General features: G+C 37.0%; 1 protein-coding gene and 1 pseudogene across 1 annotated transcript; one reads left to right on the plus strand and one right to left on the minus strand.

The window, feature by feature from the left end:
- The first annotated feature begins 6,445 nt into the window (after nt 1–6,445).
- Nucleotides 6,446–7,378, plus strand: OR2B7 (olfactory receptor family 2 subfamily B member 7). The gene has a single exon (NM_001391154.1). The coding sequence runs from the start codon at nt 6,446–6,448 to the stop codon at nt 7,376–7,378; it is 933 nt and encodes a 310-aa protein (NP_001378083.1).
- OR2B39P (olfactory receptor family 2 subfamily B member 39, pseudogene) lies at nt 19,506–20,440 on the minus strand (annotated as a pseudogene).

The raw sequence follows: 20,616 nt of genomic DNA on the forward strand, positions 1-20,616 counted from the left end.
TCCTGAAGGAATTCACATTCTACATGGAATATAGGCAGCCAAGAATAAATACCATGGCCACTGATTAGTAATAATAATAATTGGGTAGAACATGTTACAAGACGTCAAAAAAGAGAGCAAGTGGGGATTTTATGGTCTTCATAAAGAATATGATCCTTGAGCAAAGAATTCAATGAGAAATACCTTTCAGATGAAACAACATGTTAGAGTGATAGAGTGCCTAATATATTGGCCCCAAACTGGAATGTGTATGCAGTGAAAAGCAAGTTGTGGATTTCTTCCCACAACTACAGGGTCCATGGAATAAATACAGTTTCATATGTTAAAGTTGTACTTTTTATTTAATCTTGTAGAAGATAGCTATCTTTAAGCAAAGAAGTGATGCGATTATGTAGTTTAGGCAAAAAATTCGATAAAACTAAAGAAACTGCGAGTCGATTTGGTTGGAAGTTCTCCTAGGAGATGAATTAAATAGTTCTTGCAAGAATAAAAAGATCTTAATTAATATGTTGATAACAAGCGGAAAATGTGTGCTAGAGGGTGAATGTATTCTAAAAACACGTCAGAAAGAGAATCAACAAAGCTTAGGTTCAATGTTGTGACCAAAACAAAGGGCAGAGTCAAGGAAAATTCAGGAGTCTCAAAGTGGTTACTGAGGGTTTGGTAAGGAGATTATGGAAATTTGACATGTTTTCTTACATGATTTACATGACTTACATGGAGCTATTTTCATAAAATGATAATTAGATTGTAAAACTATTGAAATTTTCGAGTTCATAAATAGTCCATGTGTATATAGCCAAGATTCCATTTGCTTTAGTATTGAACTCAAGAGTAGGTCTACATTGTAGATATGGAAAGAAGATTTATCATATACATAGATAGTAGTTTGAGCCATGGAAACAGCAAAGTATCTCAGGATCAGTATGGAGACAAAAGACAGCCAAGGATAGAATTTTAGGAAATCTAAACATTGAAGCTTATGTCCGATGAGAAAGAAGAGTGAGAATCAGGGTTCCAAGAAATAATAGATAACAAACACAGAGAAGCTATTAGCATAATTTCTTGAAGGAGGGAACATCATCAATGCCAAATTACGTCAAGTAAGATGATGATTAGTTTGTCGACCTTGTTGACTGGAAAGGTATTGAAGATTTCAGCGAAAGCAGCTTCACAACAGCGGGAGGGCAAGAATACAAATAAGAGTATTTAAAAGTGTTGATGAGAGGAGAACAAACATGGGTATTTTGTGTACTATCAAGATGATTCTAAGTTAATGAAAGGGAGAGCTAGAAGAGTGTGGGGTTGGGGAAGAGCAACTTAATCTTAATTTTATTTTTCTGATAGGGCACACTTCAGCATATTTTAGCTACGGATAAACAGATAATGGGATATAAGAAGCTGAAGATGGAATAGATTAGATATGTCTGAGTAACAAAGTCTCAAAAAATGTGGAAGGTAAAAGTTGATAGCACCATTAGAAAACACTTTTTTTAAGTGAGTCATTAATAGTGGAAGAATATAACTAATATGAAAAAAGTCGCAGAAGTTTATACTTACTGAAAATTTTTTTACTCTTTTAAGTAGGAAAAAATAATATTTCTGAAAATAGGATGAAGAATTTAAAGACTAGCCATGGGGATGTAATGTACAGTGTAGAGACTATAGTTAGTAAACATTGTATATTTCAAAGTTGCCAGAAAGTAGATCTTAAAAGTTCTTATCACAAGAAAAAAAAATTTTAACTGTGTGCGGTGATGGATGTTAACTAGACTTATTGTGGTGATCGTTTTGCAATATATACAAATATTGAATCACTATGTAGTACACTTTAAACTAAATAGTATTATACATCAATCATGTCTCAAATAAACAAAAGGATTTAAAGTCTAACAGAAAAATTTGCAATCAATACTACTAGATTTGAGAAATGGAAATTAAGTAGACAATAGGTTCACTCCTAGTCAATTTGGCAGGAAGAGATGGACAACCTGTTGATGTCACCTCTTTAGAGCCTTCCTGCTTGGCTGCTCCCAAGAGGCAGCCAAACTCTGGATGCCTGAACTGAGGCTAATGAGTTACACAGGGCAGGGCACTCTTGGGACCGCTAAAAATAAACACATCCTCATGTATTTCAGTCCCTAAAGCATGTACTTTGACTTTGTGACTTATAAATATATCCTTCAGATGTAGTATTAGCCCTTCTTTCATGGGCAGATTCCATAGAATTCACAGATTCCAACTTCTGTTTAGCTACAGACTCAATTGTCCATTCTAATTTATTTTTCCTCTTTTGCACTGGAACACTATAAAATGAGTGGACAATCTTCCTGGAAAAACCTGAGGATGACATGTTATGCTAGCAATAATTATAAAAAGAGTTGGTACTACTTTTGACTATCCTGAAGTACCAACAATTTCCATTTTCCTTGACTTTGATGATTAACAATTTTCAAGGATTATCCTGCCCAAGGTTGGCATATTTTAAGGCATTTTTAAAATATATGGATCTGTATTTATTTTAAGAATTCTGTTCTATCTACTTCAGCCCCTAACACATTTCTGCAGTTCCACGACCACACACTGCTTAGTAATTACTGAATGTATCAGCATTCATGGGGAACTATTAATCATGTGGTTTCATCTGCTAGATATTAACTTTCCCAACAATATGCCAATCTTCTAGTTTCACAGAACTGCAGTGGTCCTTCAAAGACCATCTTGCTTCTTTGAGAAGGTAATTGGATAGCTATAATCTTTCTTATTCTTCTATGAAAGAAGATGTCATATTTTTAACCCAACATCCATTCAAATGTTCCAAAGGCCAGCTGAGATTGCTCCTTTTGCTCCTGATTCCTTAGATCCAAATGTGGTGGTGCTTCGTGCAGAACTGGTGTCTGTGCATGAGTTTGCTTTATACATCGATTAAATTCTAGACTGAAAGAGTAGTCTAAACTCCACATACCACTTCAATAAAGAAGTGAAAGGACATAAGTATTTTCTCTTTCAATTCAAACCAAATGCTTAGTGCTAAGTCTCATAGGCATGCAACCTGTATTTATGTTTCAGATCCCTAAAGTGTAACAAGGTGTGTATAGGAGAAAAGCCTTCATTGGATATTCATGCTTACTAAGGGGAATCAGTTTTTCCTATTACTGTGGACTTCTGCTATCTACACACCAATTGGAATAACAGAAATAGCAATTTTATCGATAATAATCTTAGCAATTATCATAGTCACATTGTACCTCGTTTATGAACTTGGAATAAGATAGAACTAATATCTGCATCTTAGGCTTATCACTGCATAGCACGCATTTATAATAAAGAACTCTTATAATTTGACAAGCGTGATTACACTATTCTATTGGTATGGGTTGAATAGTGTTCCCCAAAAAAGATATGGTGAAATCCTAATCATTGGTTCCCATTCATATGACCTTGTTTGGAAATAGGGTCTTTGCAGATGTAATCAAGTGAAGGGAAAGTTATACTCAGTTAGGGTGGGCCCTATTCCAATATGACTGGTATTCTTATAAGAAAAACAGAAAGACAGATAGACAGGGGGAGACCGCTGTGTGATTACCGAGGCAGTAATTGAAGTGCTTCAGCTGCAAGCCCAGGAACCCCCAAAACTGGCAGCAAACCACCAGCAGCTAGAAAATTGCAAGGATTTATTCTCTCCTACAGGATTCAGAGACCCTGCCAACACCTTTATTTTGGACTTCCAGCCTCCACAACTGAGACAATAAATTTCTATTGTCTTAAACCATCTAGTTTGTGGTACTCTGTTATGGCAGGCCAGGAAAATAATATAACATACAGAAATCTATATTAAAATGCCTATGTCAATTTAATTCTACTTTTGTAGTTACAATGAACTTTATGTCTTTTTTATTAGAATATGTGCTTTCTTGGTTCAAATCACTTTCTGTGCATCAGTAAGAAGAATAAAATCACTTAAAATCATGTTCTAGGCTGAGTCATGAGATATTTCAGTGATCTCTGAGAAACAACAGCCTATACGAAAGCATTTTAAGAGCCTTTAACTGGCACCGTGATGGACTGGAGACGCTCCTTCTCTGTGACTCTTAAAGCACAAGGATAGAGAGAAGAAGCAAAGGTAAGCACTAACAACATTTGATAAAACAAATTCTGGTGACCAAATGCCAGTTTTATGATTCTGGATATTTTGAAACAAGGCCTGATAATCTGGAAGCTATAGAAATTAAGAACCGTTTTGTCACTAAAGGGTGTGGAAGGACTGAGGAGAGTATATTCAAAGTACAACAGTAGGGGGCCAGCCCCATGACGTAGTGGTTAAGTTCAGGTGCTCCTCTTCAGCAGCCGGGGGTTCTTGGGTTTGGATCCTGGGCACAGACCCACACACCATTCATCAAGCCATGCTGTGGCTTGATGTGGCCCACATATAAAGTAGAGGAGTATTGGCACAGGTGTTAGCTCAGAGTCAATCTTCCTCAAGCAAAAAGAGGATAATTGGCAACAAATGTTAACTCAGGGCCAATTTTCCTCATCAAAAAAAAAAAAAAAAATTCCACAATAGATCTATTGGAACATAAACCTACCAGGTTTCAGTAAAGAGCTAAAACATTGTCTTTCTTTGGTTATTAAAAGCTGACAACAGTATCTCTTTTATTTTGAAGGAGAGAAGGCCAGGAAGCAGGGGTGGGGGGAGCAGCCTTTAGAATCTCAGAGCTTATTAGTCATAGATTTGTATTAGAATTCAAGCATCCTGATTCCCACTTCATTGCATTTTAGAACTTACTATTCCAAATTAATTTCACTCTTTGAAAACACAGTAACAACAGCCACCAAAACAATATCCTCTTGCCTGGTCATGGGTTTTGCTAACAGAAAAGTGACATTTACAAAAGATTAACAGTCCTGAAAGGGTCCATACAACACAGCATTTTACAAAAATCTAAAGTTTGAATGGTAAAGACTGCTTATTAACTGTTGTTCGAGATTCCTTTCTTTTTTTTGCCCTTGTACACTTATAGATTTCAATAACCCTTAAATTCACTTTCTATAACCTATTACAGATTTTAAACTTCTTCCGTATTTTCATTTATTCAACATATATCTTTTGTGAATCTACCATATACCACTCTTTTCTAGGCTGTTGTGATATTATGAAATATTTCTCTTCCTTACGTATTATTTACTACTAAACTTGCATCATGGAGGGTGTGTATGTGCGTGTGTTTGTGTGTGAGAGAGAAGTTTATTTCCAAGAAAATGCCTGCTGATTTTAATTAAAAAAGGAATGATTTGGTATTTATAGGAAGAGCAGAGTGAAAGGTGGAAAAAAATAAATTACTCTACCACACTGAAGAATTTAAAAAGAGAATTACAAAGTGAAAAAAAAGCAAAGAGTAAACATTGTGTTGTTCGTTCCCTGAGTTTTTGCTGAAAGTGGTATCAATGGTGATTCTTCAGGATTAGTCCTCCAAAACATGAGATTTTGGACACAATGAATTCTTAAATCATTTCCAACCTTTAAACATGATTTCAGGCTCCGTAACCAAAGGTTCCTTTGGTGTAGGCATTAAAACGTATTATTCTCTTTGAATAAAATTGGTGATGGTAAATTTTATTGTTTATGAAACTTCAGATAATATATTTTTTCTCTACACAAAACAGAAGAAAGGCAGTCTGAAATATTTCAATTCTTCATGGAAAACAAAACTAGAGGGACTGGGGAGTACATATTTGCAAAATATTCAAGACAATTAGATTTCATTTTTTGAGAAACTTGGCTTATCTTTAGAGTTCATGCAATTATAAAAAGGCAGTGTCCCTAGCAGTAAAGAACTCATGTCGTGGCATCAGTTTTAATCCTGCCTCTGCTATTTTTTTTTTTTTTTTTTTGAGGGAGATTAGCCCTGAGTTAACATCTACTGCCAATCCTCCTCTTTTTGCTGAGGAAGACTGGCCCTGAGCTCACATCCGTGCCCAACATCCTCTACTTTATATGTGGGACTCCTGTCACAGCATGGCTTGCCAAGTGGTGCCATGTCGGCACCCGGATCCAAACCGGCAAACCCCAGGCTGCCGAAGCTGAACTTGCACTCTTAACCGCTGAGCCAGCCCCTCTGCCATTCATTAGATGAGTCACTCTGGGAAAATTACTGAACCTCTTTAAGACTCAGTTCCTTCTTCTATTCAGTGGAGATCATGATAATGCCAAGCTCATAGAGTTGTTGTGAGAAAATGCATAGGAAGTTTAGGCCAGTGCCTGAAGCATAGAAGATACTCATATACAGTACCTATTTATCACTCCCTTTCTTGCCAACCAGGAAGTGTTGTGAAAATGCTTCAAGCTCCCAACCAAACTCTATTTACCCACTCTAGGAAAAAAGAGGTGGATTAAACATGGAAAATAAAAGCATAGAGTCCTCTTAATTCCAACTGGCAGAGTACAATGGAAAGAGCTAATGACAGCACCTTCTCTGGATTCATTCTCCTGGGCTTCTCCAACAGACCTCAGCTAGAAACGGCTCTCTTTGTGGCCATCCTGATCATCTACTTTTTGAGCTTTCTAGGTAATGGCACAATTATCCTTTTGTCAGTTTTGGATCCTCGCCTCCATACCCCTATGTATTTCTTCCTCTCCAACCTCTCTTTCATGGATCTTTGTTTGACTACTTGCACTGTCCCTCAGACACTGGCCAACTTTAAGGGGAAGGACAAGACCATCACCTATGGTGGCTGTGTGACCCAGCTCTTCATTGCCTTGGGACTCGGGGGAGTGGAGTGTGTCCTCCTGTCTGTCATGGCCTATGACCGCTATGCGGCTGTGTGCCGCCCACTCCACTACATGGTGATCATGCATCCCCAGCTTTGCTTGCAGCTTGTTGTGACTGCTTGGCTTACAGGGTTTGGCAATTCTGTAGTACAGACGGCATTGACCATGACTCTTCCCCTCTGTGGTAAAAACCGAGTAGACCACTTCTTCTGTGAAGTTCCAGTGATGCTAAAACTGGCCTGCACCAACACCTCCATCAATGAGGCTGAACTCTTTGCTGTCAGTGTCTTCTTCTTGGTGGTGCCCCTGTCATTAATCTTAGTATCCTATGGTCACATTACCCGTGCAGTCCTGAAGATAAAATCAGCCCATGGAAGGCGGAAGGCTTTTGGAACCTGTGGTTCTCACCTAATGGTAGTGATCATTTTCTTTGGCACACTCATCTCCATGTACCTCCAGCCTCCCTCCAGTTATTCGCAGGATGTGAACAAAAGCATTGCCCTCTTCTATACTCTGGTGACTCCCCTGCTGAATCCCCTGATTTACACTTTGAGGAACAAGGACGTCAAAGGGGCGCTAAGGAGACTAGTGAGGAGAACCAGAGACTAGAGAGAGAGCTAATGCAGGGCATGCAGGCCCAAGCACTTGTGCACTGGAAGACTTCTGAGTGACTAAAATCTAGTCATATCTTAATTCAACAAATTCTTGCAAAGCACCTGCTGTGTACGAGATGCTATTCTAGGTATCTGGGATATATCAGTGATGGAAACAGAGATCCCTGGCCCCATGGAGCCAACCATCCAGTGAGGAGCAAATAAGTTATATAAGATAGCTAAAAGCAAACTGTGGTCTTCTGTGTATTGGAATACTATACAATAATGAGAGTAAACAAATTTTAAGTACCTACAACATGAGTGATTTTCATAAACACAATGTTGAGTGAAAGAAGCCAGACACAAAATAGTTCGTACTGTATGATTCCGTTTACATAAGACACAAAACCAGACAAAATGAATCTGTGATGCTGGAAGTCAGAATAGTGATTCCTTGGGGCCAGCCCACCGGCATAGTGGTTAAGTTCGTGTGCTCTGCCTGGGCAGCTCGGGGGATTCACAGGTTTGGATCCCAGGCACACCACTTGTCAAGCCATGCTGTGGTGGCATCCCACGTACAAAATAGAGTGAGACTGGCACAGATATTAGCTCAGTGACAATCTTCCTCAAACAAAAAAAGGAAGATTGGCAACAGATGTTAGCTCAGGGCCAATCTTCTTCAACAGCAACCAAAAAAAGAATAGTGGTTCCTCTAGGGAGTAATGATTAGAAGGAGAAATAGAGGGAGGGGGCTTCTGGGCTTCTGCTTACGTTCTGATTCTTGACATGGATGCTGGTTACATAAAGTATACAATTTGTGAAAATTCATCAAACTTTCCACTTAAGGTACCTGCGCTTTTTGTACGTATATTGTACTTCAATATCATTTACTTTTAAAAAGGTTTAAAGAAGCTGAAAATTAATAGAATAGTATGACACTAAATAACCACATTAAGTATTTTTTGCTCCTTTCACACAAAGTTTGGGTTTATATTGTGATCTCAGTTACTTCTCTCCATTGAACTGAACTAGTAGATTCCAAAGTGGTTTTGATATTAGTAATATTTAGCCAATTAGAATGAATCCTAATTCTCTTTTGAAGATCTCAATCAAAGGTAATTTGTACAGTGAGTGTCTGATCGCTTATTCATTCCACATAGATACCTAGTGGCCAGTTCTTAAGGTAAAAACACTGATAATTTTCAAAAGAAAATTTTACTACTGAGTATTGTATTGCTGTGAATTAACTATATTTTGACTGAAAAAGATGTTTAGTGTGTGTGTGTGTTTGTATATCTGTGTGTATTTGTATGTATGTAGTCTACAAAAATCCACAGTTTAGTAGAAACCTAAAAATATTTTCATTCAACAGAGATTTCAAGATATTTAATTAATATTTCATGGCATACTAGTAAAATAGCAGATATTGAAGGGGATTTATAAAATAAAGTAAAAAATAGAATCAAGTAATTGGTAAACTCAACGTGCAGTTAGTTTAAATATTTTCTTCTTAAATGTTTCTTATTAAACTATGACAAGTTTGAAGCTTTGTTCATTTATTATTATGCTAATTAAAGTATAGAAGAGCAAGGATTTATTCTGTTTACTTAAAATAAAATTGATTAGTGAATTGTTGAGTTCCATAATGATTTTGTCTCTGCTTGTGTTGAATAAATTGAGTGGTTTCTGATTGTATTCTGGATATAACAGAGAAGATATGATTTTTTTAACTATTTGTTCAAGGTCATATTCATTTACAACATTGTGTAAATTTCAGGTGTATGTTATTATATATCAGTTTTTGTAAAGACTGCATCAGCATCTGGCCTCATGGCTGAGTGGTTAAGTTCACAAACCCTGCTTTGGCAGCCAAGGGTTTCGCTGGTTTGGATCCTGGGTGCAGACCCAGCACCACCCATTAAGCCATGCTGAGGCAGAGTCCCACACAGCACAACTAGAAGGACCTAAAACTAGAATATACAACTAGGTATGGGGGGGGGCTTTGGGGAAAAGAAGAAAGAAAAAAGATTGGCAACAGATGTTAGCTCAGGGCCAACCTTAAAAGAAAAGAGAGAGATTGCTTCAGGTTCAACATCAATAGTCTAGTTTTATCCATCACCATACATATGTGCTCCTTTACCCCTTTCACCCACCACTGAACCCCCTTCCTCTCTGGTAACCACTAATCTGTTCTCTTTATCCATCTGTTTGTTCATCTTCCACATATAAGTGAAATCATGTGGTGTTTGTCTTTCTCTGTCTGGCTTATTTGGCTTAACATCATATCCTCAAGGTCCACTTATGCTGTTGTAAATGGGACAATTTTGTCTTTTTTATGGCTAAGTAGTATTCCATTGTATATACGTATATACGTGTGATATGTGATATGTGATATATATCACATCTTCTTTATCCATTCATCAGTTGAAGGGCACTTGAGTTGCTTCCACATTTTGGCTATTGTGAATAATGCTGCAATAGAGGTGCATAAATATCTTTGAATAGTTGATTTCAAGTTCTTTGGATAAATACTCAGTAATGGGATAGCTGGATCATATGATATTTCTATTTTTAATCTTGTGAGAAATCTCCATACCATTTTCCACAGTGGCTGCACCAGTTTTCAATCTCACCATGAGGGTGCTCTTTTCTCCACATCTTCTCCAACATTTGTTTTTCTTTGTCTTGTTAATTACAGCCATTCTGACAGTTATAAGGTAATATTTCTGTAGGTTTGATTTGCAGTTCCCTAATAATTAGTGATGTTGAACATCTTTTCATGTGCGTGTTGGCCATATGTATCTCTTCTTTGGAAAAATGTCTGTTCATATGCTGTGTCCATTTTTTGATTGAGTTGTTTGCTTTTTTCTTGTTGAGTTATATGAGTTCATTTTATATTTTGGAAATTAATCCCTTATTGGACATATGATTTGCAAATATGTTCTCCCAGTTGTTGAGTTGTCCTTTCATTTTGTTCATGGTTTCCTTTGCCCTGAAGAAGCTTCTTAGTCTGATGTAGTCCCATTTATTTATTTCTTCTTCTGTTTCCCTTGCGTGAATACACATGGTATTCGGAAAGATGCTGCTAAGACTGATGCCTGAGACTTGTGCCATTACCATGCTGTTTTGATTACTATAGCTTTGTAGTATATTTTGAAGTCAGGGACTGTGATGCCTCTAGCTTTAGTTCTTTTTCTCAGAATTGCTTTGGCTATTCAGGGTCATTTGGTTTTCCGTATAAATTTTAGGATTCTTTGTTCTATTTCCATGAAGAATGTCATTGGGATTCTGATTACAATTACATTGAACCCATAGATTGCTATAGGTAATATGGACAGTTTAACTATCTTTCTTCTTCCAATGAATGAGCATGGGATATCTTTCCATTACTTTCTATCTTCTTCAATTTCTTACAATAATGTCTCATAGTTTTCAGTGTATAGGTCTTTCACCTCTTTGGTTAACTTTATTCCTAGATATTTTATTCTTTTTGTTGGGATCGTAAATGGGATTGTATTCTTGACTTCTCTTTTTCCAAGTTCAGTATTAGTGTGTAGAAATGCAACCAACTTTTGTATGTTGATTTTGTACCCTGCAACTTTGCTGTAGTTGTTGATTATTTCTAATAGTTTTCTGGTGGATTCTATAGGGTTTCCTACACGTAGAAACATGTCATCCACAAAGAGTGAAAGGTTTACTTCTTCCTTCCAATTTGCATCCCTTTTATTTCTTTTTCTTGCCTAATTCCTCTGGCCAAAACCTCCAGTACTATGTTGAATAGGAGTATTGAGAGTGGGCACCCCAGTCTTGTTCCTGTTCTCAGAGGGCGGGCTTTCAGTTTTCACCATTAAGTATGATATTGGCTGTGTGTTTGTCATATATGGCTTTTATTATGTTGAGGTACTTTCCTTCTATACCCATTGTATTGAGAGGTTTTTTTTTTTTTATCATAAATGGATGTTGGATCTTGTCAAATGCTTTCTCTTCATCTATTGTAAGGATCATGTGAATTTTGTTCCTCATTTTGTTAATGTGTTGTATCACATTGGTTGATTTGCGGACGTTGAAACATCCTTGCATATGTGGAGTAAATTTCACTTGATCATGGTGTATGATCATTTTAATGAATTTTTGTATTCGATTTACTAATATTTTGTTGAGGATTTTTGCATCTATGTTCATCAGCAATATTGACCTATACTTTTCCTTTTTTGTGTTGTCCTTTTCTGGTTTTGGTAACAGGGTAATGGTGGCCTTGTAGAGTGAGTTCAGAAATGCCCATATGCTTCCCTATTTTGAAATAGTTTGAGAAGGATGAGTATTAAATCTTCTTTGAATGTTTGGTAGAATTCACCAAGAAATCATCTTGTCCTAGACTTTTATTTTTGGGGAGGTTTTTGATTACATTTTCAATCTCTTTACTTTTGATTGGTCTATTCAGATTCTCTCTTTCTTCTTGATTCAGTTTTGGGAAGTTGTATGATTCTAAAAATTTATCCATTTCTTCCAGGGTATCCAATTTGTTGGCATATAGCTTTTCGTAATGTTATATTCCTTTGTATTTCTGTGGTGTCCATTGCAATTTCTCCTCTTTCATTTCTGATTTTATTTACTTAAGTTTCTCTCTTTTTTTCTTAGTGAGTCTGGCTAAGGGTTTGTCAATTTTTTTTATCTTCTCAAAGAACCACCTCTTAGTTTCATTGTCCTTTCTTTTCATTTATTTCTGTTCTGAATTTTATTGTTTCCCTCCTTCTATTGACTTTGGGCTTTTTTTGTTCTTCTTTTTCTAGTTATTTTAGGTTTAGTTTAAGATTACTTATTTCAGATTTTTGTTTGTTGAGGTAGACCTCTATTGCTCTAAATCTCCCCCTTTGTATCACTTTTCATGCATCCCATAAGAGTTGGTTTGTTGTGTTTTCATTTTATTTGTCTCCAGATATTCTTTGATTTCTCCTTTGATTTCATCCTTAATCCAATGGTTGTTCAGTAGCACATGGTTTAGTCTCCACATGTTTGTGACTTTCCCAACTTTTTTCTTGAAGTTAATTTTGTGTTTCATAGCACTGTGGTCAGAAACGATGCTTGATATGATTTCAACCTTCTTAAATTTATTACGGCTTGCCTTGTTTCCTAACATATGGTCTATTTGAGAATGTTCCATGTGCACTTGAGAAGAATGTGTATTCTTCTGCTTTTGGATGGAATGTTCTACATATATCTATTAAGTCCATCAGTCTAGTGTTTAATTTAAGGTTACTGTTTCCTTGTCGACTTTCTGTCTGGATGATCTACCCATTGATGTAAGTGGGGTATTAAGGTCCCCTACTGTTACTGTGTTGCTTTCTGTTTCTCCTTTTAGGTCTGTTAATAGTTGCTTTATATTCTTTGATGCTCCTGTGTCAGGTTCATGTATATGCATAAGTGTTATGTCTTCTTAGTGGAATGTCCCTTTTATCATTCTATAATGCCCATCTTTGTCTCTCATTATCTTTTTTATCCTGAAGTCTGCTTTATCTGATATGAGTATGTCTAAACTCATTTTCTTTTGCTTGCCATTTGCTTGGAGTATCATCTTCCATTCCTTCACTCTGAGCCTATGTTTGTCTTTAGAGCTGAGATGTGCTTCCTGGAAGCAGAATACTGTTGGGTCTTGTTTTTTAATCCATCCAGCCATTCTGTGTCTTTTGAGTGGAGAATCCAATCAGTTTACATTTAGAGTCATTATTGATACATGAGGGCTTAACAATGCCATTTAATCTCTTATTTTCCAGTTTTTCTATATTTCCATTGTTTCTTTTCCCTTGTATTTCTGACTGCCATTTCAATTTGGTGGCTTTCTGTGATAGTTTCTCAGTTTTATCTTTATTTATGATTTGTGACTCTGCTCAGATTTTTTGTTTAATGGTTACCATGATGTTTGTATAGAAGATCTCGTAGATGAGATAGTCCATTTTCTGATATCCTCCTCTCCCCATTAACCTGAGCAGATTCCATCCCTTTCCTCTTCTCCTTCTAATTTTTGTTTTCACAGATTACTCTTTTTTGTGTTGTGAGCTTGTGACTAAGTTGAAGAGTTTATAGTTATTTTTAATGCTTTCTTTCCATTTATACTCTGTGTTATAATTAAATGTTTGCTAACCTATTCTGACATAGAGTGGCAATTTTCAGATTTTGTCTGACTATTATCTCCTTGCTCGAAGCTTTGTAAACTTTTGCCTTTTTATTTCAAACAGGAGTGCTCCCTTCAACATTTCTTGTAAGGCAGCTCTGGTGGAAATGAACTCCCTCAGCTTTCGTTTGTCTGGGAAAGCTTTTATTTCTCCATGATATCTGAAATATAATTTCATCAGATAGAGTATTCTTGGTGATAGTTTTTGTGTTTCAGTATTTTGAATATATTGTTCCATTCTCTCCTAGCCTGTAAGTTTTCTGAGGAGAAATCTGCTGAAAGTATGATGGAGGTTCATTTGTAGGTTATTTTCTTTGCTCTTGCTGCCCTTAATATTTTTTCTTTGTCATTGACTTTTGACAGTTTTAATCTTATATGCCTTGGAGAACGTCTTTTGGCATTGATGTAATTAGGAATTCTCTTGTCTTCATGTACTTGTAAGTCCAGTTTTTTCCCAGGCTTGAGAATTTCTCAGCTATTGTTGCTTTGAACAAGTTCTCCGTTCCTTTCTCCTTCTCATCTCCCTCTGGGATACCTACAATACTTATGTTACTTTTCCTAATTAAGTTGGATATTTCTCAAAGAATTTCTTCATTTTTTAAAAATCTTACTTCTGTCTCCTCCTCCACCTGAAGCATTTCTATATTTCAATCTTTGAGCTCACTAATTGTCTCCTCCATAAGGTCTGCTTTCTACATTATTTTTTCTACTTTATTATGCTTTCTATATTATCTTTTACTTCATTAATTGTGTTATTCATTTCCAGAATTTCTGTTTGCTTTTTTTTAAGCTTCAATCTCTTTGATGAAGTGTTCCTTCTGTTCATTAATTTTATTCCTGAGCTCTTGAATTGTCTTTCTGAGTTTTCTTGTAACTCGTTGAGTTCCTCTATGACTACTATTTTGATTTCTCTATCAGTTAGATTGTAAACTTCAGTGACTTCAAATTTGCTTTCTGGAGAGTTGTAATTTTCCTTCTGTTCTGCAGTGTTACTGTAGTTCTTCATGGTGTTTGAGCAATTGATCCTCTGCCAGCACATTTGTGGTAGTAATCACCTTTTCTTATTTGGGTACAGCTGTTGTTGCTTTGGTTCTAATCACCTGGCTCTTGTGTTCCTCCACTGGCTCTTTGCAGGCTCAGATGCTACTTTCCCAAGAACCACCTACACTGCTGTTCCTGGGTTATCTTGGGTTGCTCATTGCACCACTGACAGGGTTGCTTCGTTCAGGTGCAGCAGTCACTGGCAGGGGCTGAGGAACCCAGAGACCTGTACACAGCTCCCGCTGCTGCTGGAGCTGGTGTTTGGGTTCCTGCCACTGGAAGCTGAGTCACCAGTTCTGCTGTGGTTCTTGTTGCTTCTGGTTGGAGGTTCTACTTGCCACAGACATGATTATTTTAATAATAATTCCTTAGACTTTTCTTTCAAACATAACAACTAACTTCACTGATAACCATATCATTTTTGTGACACAAAGGTTCCATACTCTATATCCATCTAGGTGTTTACTTTTGCTTTTTCAGCAAATAAACATTGCTTCCATTCACTAACTCAATTTATTATCCCATTCAAGGTAGCCTTGTGTGACTTCCACTTCCAGATAGGATGTATTAGGTTGTAACAGGCCAATATTCCCACTGAAATTACTTGAAAAAGCCAGATGAACTTTTAGCAATCATACTTTTGAAGACATTAGAGAGCTGTGGAAGTGACAAGAGTGATGTAGATGAGACTTACAGAGGACAGAACCTTCTGAACTGAACTGATGAGTGCCAGTATTCTTTTTCCCAGGGAGCATTTGCAGAGCCTGAATGTGAGCTGATGATTGGTCTTGGCCCAGAGAGAAGGCCTTTGCCAGAAGGAAAAGAAACCATCATAACAGTCATGTAAGGCTGAAGTGACAAATGGAAACCTAAGAGACTTCAAATACATGGCCAGATGTTTCCAGTGGAAATTTCCATAATCAGTGGACCACGTGGGAAACCAGAGAGTTAGACCAATAGCTTCAAAAATATAAAATAAAACATCTTGCACTTTTATTGTGCTTGAGAAATGCATACCCACTAGGGAGAGTCCTATCTCTACCACATAGCTCTCTTTATTAAGGCATTTGCCAAATTTTGAGCTGCATAGAGCAGGGGACTAAGTAGCTAAGCTGAAGGGCAGAACATAATCTTCCAGAGTCTTTCAGGACCGATAAAAGACTTTCCAGACTTTCGGTCAAAATCCCAGGAGGACCAAGCCCTAGAAGTAAGAGAGAACAAGAGGTAGACTGAATATAAGTCTGCAGTCCAGCCTGACCAACTTAGTCTTAATCAAGGAAAGGGAGAACGCTCCCTGGGGGAAGATAACATCCTCTAGGATCCGCTATGGTTCTTTTATACATCACATCTGGTATATGATTAAAAATTAAAAGACATTAAAAGAAGGAACATTATATGACTGATAATTGAGGGGAGAAAATGATACTAGAAGCAGGGAGACAAATGATCTAGATAGTGGATTTAGCAGCCCAAGACATTAAGATAGCTGTGATTAATACATTCAACAAAAATGGAGGAAAAGATGGGAAAAAGTGATGAAAGGAAATAGAATTTCAACATAAAATTGGAATCTATGTGAAAGAATTAAGCAGACATTATAGAAATTAAAAATACAACTTCTATTACTAGAACCTCTCCAACTGTGCACATGTAATGAGTGTAAGACTCATATATATGCCTTTGGAACATTCTTCTCATGATTAGGCACACAAGTCTTAAAGGTATTCTCAACAGGCAAGGGTATGGACTAGTTTTGAGAGGTTTTCTGTTTTTTAATCACAGCAATAGTGAGCAGGATTTAAAGCTTTCCTTACTTTAGAAGTAAGTGGATGTGTGATGGAATGGAGATAAACAGAAAATTGCTTCCCTGTGATGTGCAGAAAAAAAAAGAGGGTGGAACTCAGGAAACAATAAAAAGTCTTGTTAGAAATCAAATGTCAATAAAAAATTATAGGTTTCTTAATGCAAATTTAATCTGAACATCCAAGGTTTTTATAGAAAAAAAACAGCACTGAAAGTTCAGAATCTTATCCACTAATTAAGGATAGCACTTGATTTTGGAAGTTCCATGCTTTAAGAGTAGGATTTCACGCTAGAGGACCTTGGATTGGAACCCAGGCCCCAGAAATATGACTGTTTGACGCTGAAGAGTCAGTTACACTTTCAGTGCCATGGATTACTGATCTATAAATAACAGTTAATGTCATTTAAAAAGAAACAAAATTTTTAAAAAAAGAAGGATTGGCATTATTCTTTAAATATTTGGTAAAATTCACCAGTGAAACCATCTGATCCTCAGCTTTTGTTTCTTAGAAGGTATCTGACTACCGATGCAACCTCCTTACTTGTTATTGGTTTCTTCAAATTTTCTATTTCTTCATGATTCAGTCTTGGTAGGTTGTATATTTCTAGATATGTATCCATTTCTTCCAGGCTATCCAACCTGTTGGCATGTAATTGTTCATATTAGTCTCTTGTGATCCTAGGTGTTTTTGTGATGTCAATTGCAATGTCTCCTCTTTCATTTCTGATTTTATTTATTTGAGTCTTCTTTTTTGTTTTCTTAGTCTAGCTGTAGTTTTGTCAATTTTTTTTATCTTTTCAAAAAACCAGTCTTAGTTTGGTTGATCTTTTCTGTCATTTTTCTGGTCTCTATTTCATTTATTTCTGCTCTGATCTTTGTTATTTCTGTCCTACTGCTAACTTTGAGCTTTATTTGTCCTTTTTCTAGTTCCTTGAGGTGTAAAATAAGGTTGTTTATTTGAGATCTTTTTTTCCTTAATGTAGGCATTTATTGCTATTAATTTCCTCCTTAGAACTGCCTTCTCAGCATCCCATAGGTTTTGATATGTTGTGTTTCCATTTCATTTGTTTTAAGATACAAGCATACCTCATTTTATGGTGCTTTGCTCTACTGCACTTCACAAATAATGTTTTTTACAAGACCCTCCACCAGCAAAAACATTACAACTCACTGAAGGCTCAGATAATGGTTAGCATTTTTTAGCAATAAAGTATTTTTTTAATTAAGCTATGCACATTTTTTAGACATAATGCTATTGCACACAATAAACTACAGTATGGTGTAAACATGACTTCTATCTGCACTGGGAAGAAAATCATGTGACTTGCTTTATTGAGATATTTGTGCAATTGCAGTGGACTTGGACAAAACCCACAATATCTCTGAGATATGCCTGAATTTTTTTACTTCCCTTTAATTTTTTTTGGCTTCAGAAGTGAGTTGTTTAATTTCCGCATATCTGTGAATTTTCCAGCTTTCCTGCTATTATTGATTTCTAATTTTATACCATTGCGATTAAAAAAGATGTTTGGTATTCTTACAATCTTCCTAAATTTGCTAAGATTTCTTTTTTAAATTATCATATGTTCTATCCTGGAGAATGTTCCTTGTGTGCTTGAGAAAATATGCATTCTGCCACTGTTGGATGAAATGTTCTGTGTATATCTATTGGGTCTTTCGGTCTAAATTACGGCTCGAATCCAATGTTCCTCTGTTGATTTTCTGTATGGATGATTTATCCATTGTTGAAGTCAAAGTATTGAAGTCCTGTGCTGTTATTGTATTGTAGTTTATTTCTCCCTTCAGATCTGTTAATATTTGCTTAATATATTTATTTGCTCCTGTTTTGGGTCCAACATATTTACTATTGTTGTGTCTTCTTAAAGAATTGACCCTTTGATCATTATATAATGAAGTTCTTTGTCTCTTGTTACCATTTTTGCCTTAAAGTTTATTTTGCCTAACATAAGTGTAGCTACCCCTTCTCTCCCAAACATTTAAAGAACTAATGCCAATCCTTCTCAAGCTCTTCAAAACACTTGAAGATGAAGGACGTTCCAGAACTCATTTTACAAGACTAGCATAACCCCGAAACCAAACCCAGATAAACACTAAAAAAAAAAAAAAACCCTACAAATCAACGTCCCTCATGAATATACATGCAAAATTGCTCAACAAAATATTAGCAAACCAAATTCAACAGCATATTAAAAGATTCATACGCCATGAGTAAGTGAGATTTATACCAGGGATGCAGGATGGTCCAACATACACAAATCAATAAATGTGATGCATGGGCTGGCCCGGCGGCACAGCAGTTAAGTGCGCACCTTCCGCTTCAGCGGCCAGGGTTCCCCGGTTTGGATCCCAGGTGCGGACATGGCACCGCTTGGCTATGTACAAAATTCTACATAAGCACTACCTAGTGTTATTGCCAGCTAATGGCTACCATTGTCACTGGCAGCATTGCATCACATCCTTCATCCAGTGATCCTGTGCACAGCCTACAATGAAATTAATGCTACATAATATGGCTGCCACATTGGTCAGGTCACTGTAGGACCTAATGTTGAAATGGCTTTATCAGGATTGTTGTTAGCAAGTTTTTTCTGAGCTTAGAGCTCGTTTTTCCAGTTTCTCCACCTACTTCTGTGAAAGGCTCGGATACAGTCAACCTGCGGACTTTGTAATAGACCATGATCAAAATGCAAGAATAAGTGATATCCCTCAGGCAATTACCAGAAAATGCTAAAATATTAATATTTCTTACAGCGTTTCAGTGGCTTACACTCTTATTTGGCTGTGCCTTTATGATATGTACTTAAATGCCTTTTTGCAAGTAGAAAAGGGATAATGTTTCTAAATGCTAGTGTAAATGAGAAAGCTCTATAGAGCTTTTGAAAATGATAAATATAATGCAGATGCTTAAGGAACAGGGAATGAGCATCTCTGGATGTTGGAATGAAATCAAGGTTTATAATAACTTACTTTCATAGGAGAATGAAGCGAGAAATTCCCTTGAGAGCTGTCAGGGGAAATTAGGGTGACACACGCAGGATGCAAACATCTTAAGGACTCTCGTATTCAAACTTCTTGCATTAACACATCTTCCTTAACCAGTTATCTAGAGTCACAGTCCTTCCAAAGCACCTTCTTCATTGCTCCTTTCATATCCTTGTTCTGCAGCATATACATAACGGGGTTGACCATGGGATGGTGTAGAAGAGAGATATGAACTTGCCCTGATCCTGAGAGTAGTTGTTGCTGGGCCAGAGATAGGCATAGATGCCTGTCCCACAGAACAGGGTGACCGTTGTGAGGTGGGAAACACATGTCCCAAATCTTTTCTCTGGCCGGCTGCAGACTTTACTCTTAAAGATGGCCCTGAAAATCCGACCATAGGAGAACATGATTAATGCAACAGGTATAAGAAGAATGATAACACTGACAAGAAGAGCTCAGATTCATTCATAGTGATGCCACACAAGCAAGCTTGAACAAGAGGGGCCTCACAAAGGAAGTGGTCTAATCTATTTCTCCCACAAAGTGATAAAAGGAAGATGAGCACCCACTCCCATAAGGAGTTAGCAAAACCAACGAACAATGAAGCAGAAGCCATCAGGGCACAGAGACGGGGGTGCATGATTACTGTGTAGTGGAGGACCCTGCAAACAGCTGCAGAGCAGTCAAATGCCATAAATCCTAAGAGGATGCATTCTGTACTTCCCAAACCTACAGAGATATAACAGCTGAACCACACAACCCCCAAAGGATATACATTTGTCTTCTTTACTGAGATTAACCAGAAGCTGCAGAACAATGCTGGTAGTGTCACACAGGTCCAGAAAGCTGAGGTTGGAGAGGAAAAAGTACATAGGGGTGTGAAGATGTGGGTCCAGGTGGGACAATGCGATGATGGTTGTGTTTCCCAGCAAAGTGAAGATATAGAAGATCAAAAGAACCACAAAGAGGACCAGCTCCAGTTGAGGCCTGTCAGAGAAAGCCAGTAGGAGAAACCCAGTGAGAGAACTTCCATTTTTCTTTTCCATCCTTTGTTAGCACATAGTTCCTGTCAAGACCAAGCATTTAGGAATTTTTTAATTCCTAATTCCAAAAAAAGGGATGAGGGATCTATCATGTTAAAAGACATGCCCAAGGTGTTTTATATGTACCTATTTGAATAAATGATGTGCTCATTGAAGTTGACATATCTTAGACCAATTTAGTTTTACATCCTCAC

The sequence above is a fragment of the Equus caballus genome, chromosome 20 (genome assembly GCF_041296265.1).
Source record: "Equus caballus isolate H_3958 breed thoroughbred chromosome 20, TB-T2T, whole genome shotgun sequence".
NCBI lineage: Eukaryota > Metazoa > Chordata > Mammalia > Perissodactyla > Equidae > Equus > Equus caballus.